At 47.4% G+C, this 2,147-nt stretch overlaps 1 protein-coding gene across 1 annotated transcript; it reads left to right on the top strand.

Moving 5' to 3' along the window:
• Positions 1–279: 279 nt before the first annotated feature.
• On the top strand, positions 280–1,867 carry PRR9 (proline rich 9). Its single transcript, XM_066255214.1, has 2 exons — positions 280–303; positions 728–1,867. The coding sequence occupies exon 2, from the start codon at positions 755–757 to the stop codon at positions 1,103–1,105; it is 351 nt and encodes a 116-aa protein (XP_066111311.1). The 5' UTR covers positions 280–303; positions 728–754; the 3' UTR covers positions 1,106–1,867.
• Positions 1,868–2,147: the final 280 nt, after the last annotated feature.

Here is a 2,147-nt window from a genome sequence, read left to right as displayed (position 1 = left end):
AGACTGAGATAACGTTTTATGAACATTCTTTTGCTGCTCCTTCTAATGAGAGATCTAAGAGGAGCCCCTCCCTGCTGAGGTCTGCTGAGGACCCAGAGGCCAAAATGGAGGCTGATTAACAGGCATCCCAAGCAGTGACTCAAACTATGGGCAGTTTCAGAGGAAGCTCATTATGGTGACTCCACAGTTAGGACCTCAGCCCACGTGGCTAGTCATTCCTGTGGAAGGCTGGACCAAGCACTATATAAAAATCCTTACCTGGCTGGACTCTGCAATTCTTTGGTGAGTCTCATCCAAGATCAGGTAAGGGGCTCCTGTGCCCTCTCTTTCTAGCTGCTCTGTCTCTGGGAGTCTACTGTTCTCTTCCTCCACTGGTCTGTACTTTCTACTGATTTAGAAGTGGTTTTCAATTTCTTGGGCCTCTCAAACCATCCTGTTTCTTGCACCTGGTTTTTAAAAAGATTAGTCAAATGAAAAGAAGACAAAGGCCTGTGATAGGACTGGGATTTGGGGTAGAACTGGGCTATGGATACCCAGACAAGAGCTATATCAATATACCTAGGAGACGAGTGTCAAAGGGAGATAGAAAAGAGAAAGGGATAGCAGAGAAATTAGTTCTTAGGGTTAGCAATAGTTCATTCCTTATTCCTTTCTATCAACCTTCGTCCCTCAGTCCCCAGCCTGGAATTTTTAATACAGATCATTTTAAATCTTGTGTTCATTTCAGGTTCTGCAAATCTCAAATCACCCTAAGATGTCCTGTAATGAGCAGCAGAGCAAGCAGCCGTGTGTGCCTCCTCCATGTCTTCAAAAGACCCAAGAGCAGTGCCAGGCAAAGGCTGAGGAGGTGTGCCTCCCTCCATGCCCCAACCCAAGCCAAGAGAAGTGTCCGGTGCAAGCTCAGGAGCCGTGTCTTCCTCCGTGCCAGGAGTTAAAACTAGAAAGTGGCCCACAGCAATGCCAAGATCCATGCCCACCCCCATGCCAAGACCAATGCCCGTCTCAGTGTGTGGAGCCCCGCCAGGAGCTATCTCAGACAAAATGTGTTGAGGTTTGCCCACAGAAGGTCCAGGAGAAGAGCTTACCCCCTGGCAAGGGAAAGTAACTGCTTCAAAATACCATCTAGGGTTAAGAAGATGGCCAACAGATGAAAGCCCAACCCCAGCCTATGCTATGGTGACCTCCTGCGGGTACCTCTGTATGTGCCTGTCCTTGCCTCCTGGCTTTCTCAGTACTTCAGGACTTGGTTCATGTCTCTAAAGACAGATCTCTCTGTATTTCAACCTCTGTGAATAAGTATTTTTTTCAGCAGTTTAGAGAGGGCCTTAACTGAGGGAATAGTGTGCTTGTTGGGGAGACCCAGAAGCCTAGCGCAGCTCTGTTGGGACAAAAATTCACCCAGCCCTGAGTGTGTGACAGTTGGGGATGCCTGCATTCATTTTTCAGAGTATCAGCCTCTCACTGGAGCCTCAAAACAAACTGAACTTGCTGAACTTTGTATTTAATCACCACCGTCCAGGGTGTGGAGAAGAGGTTGATGGTAGTTCAAAATCAAAAATTGGGTAGTTTTTTTTCTGCATTCTAAAAAGGGATAGCAAATAATTGAATGTTGGACTATTGGTTGTGCTTTAAAAAATGAAACAAATGTATTTAAATGATTTTTATCTTTTAATATGGACAGACGAGATGGGATGTTTGGGGTCCTGGTTAATCTTTGCGTCTCGTGGCTGGTCTGCTCTGGGCCCTTCATTTCCGCCATGTACGTGCTTTACGGATGTGACGTGCGTCCGTGTGATGTGGGCTGGTCTGCTCTCCACCTGCTTTGCCTTCTTCTCCCTGGTGAAGATAAATATGGAATAAAGTGATCCTAAACTGACATGTGACTTGTGTGCTATTTGCTCTTTCCTCCCTACCGTCATCCACCCAAACACCTGCTGTCCTTGTGATGATATGCCCTCCTTATTTTTTGGGTTTTTTTAAGATCTGGAGTAGGAATAGAAAGCAGAGCTCACAGTAGTGCTGGAAGAGGCCTTCTTAAGGGGCACCTGGACTAGCCCTCCCCCACCTACAGCCCCTGCCCCTCCCAGGCTGCCCCATGCACAGACTCCACACCTGAGAAAAGCCAGCAGGGCTTGGGGTTGCTCACA

Source organism: Saccopteryx bilineata, chromosome 2, assembly GCF_036850765.1.
Source record: "Saccopteryx bilineata isolate mSacBil1 chromosome 2, mSacBil1_pri_phased_curated, whole genome shotgun sequence".
NCBI classification, from domain to species: Eukaryota; Metazoa; Chordata; class Mammalia; order Chiroptera; family Emballonuridae; genus Saccopteryx; species Saccopteryx bilineata.
This window is presented reverse-complemented; position numbering and strand designations above follow the sequence as displayed.

What these genes read in the sequence shown, in the direction of transcription:
- PRR9 (XM_066255214.1), top strand. Translation starts at nt 755, where the DNA reads ATGTCCTGTAATGAGCAGCAGAGCAAGCAGCCGTGTGTGCCTCCTCCA.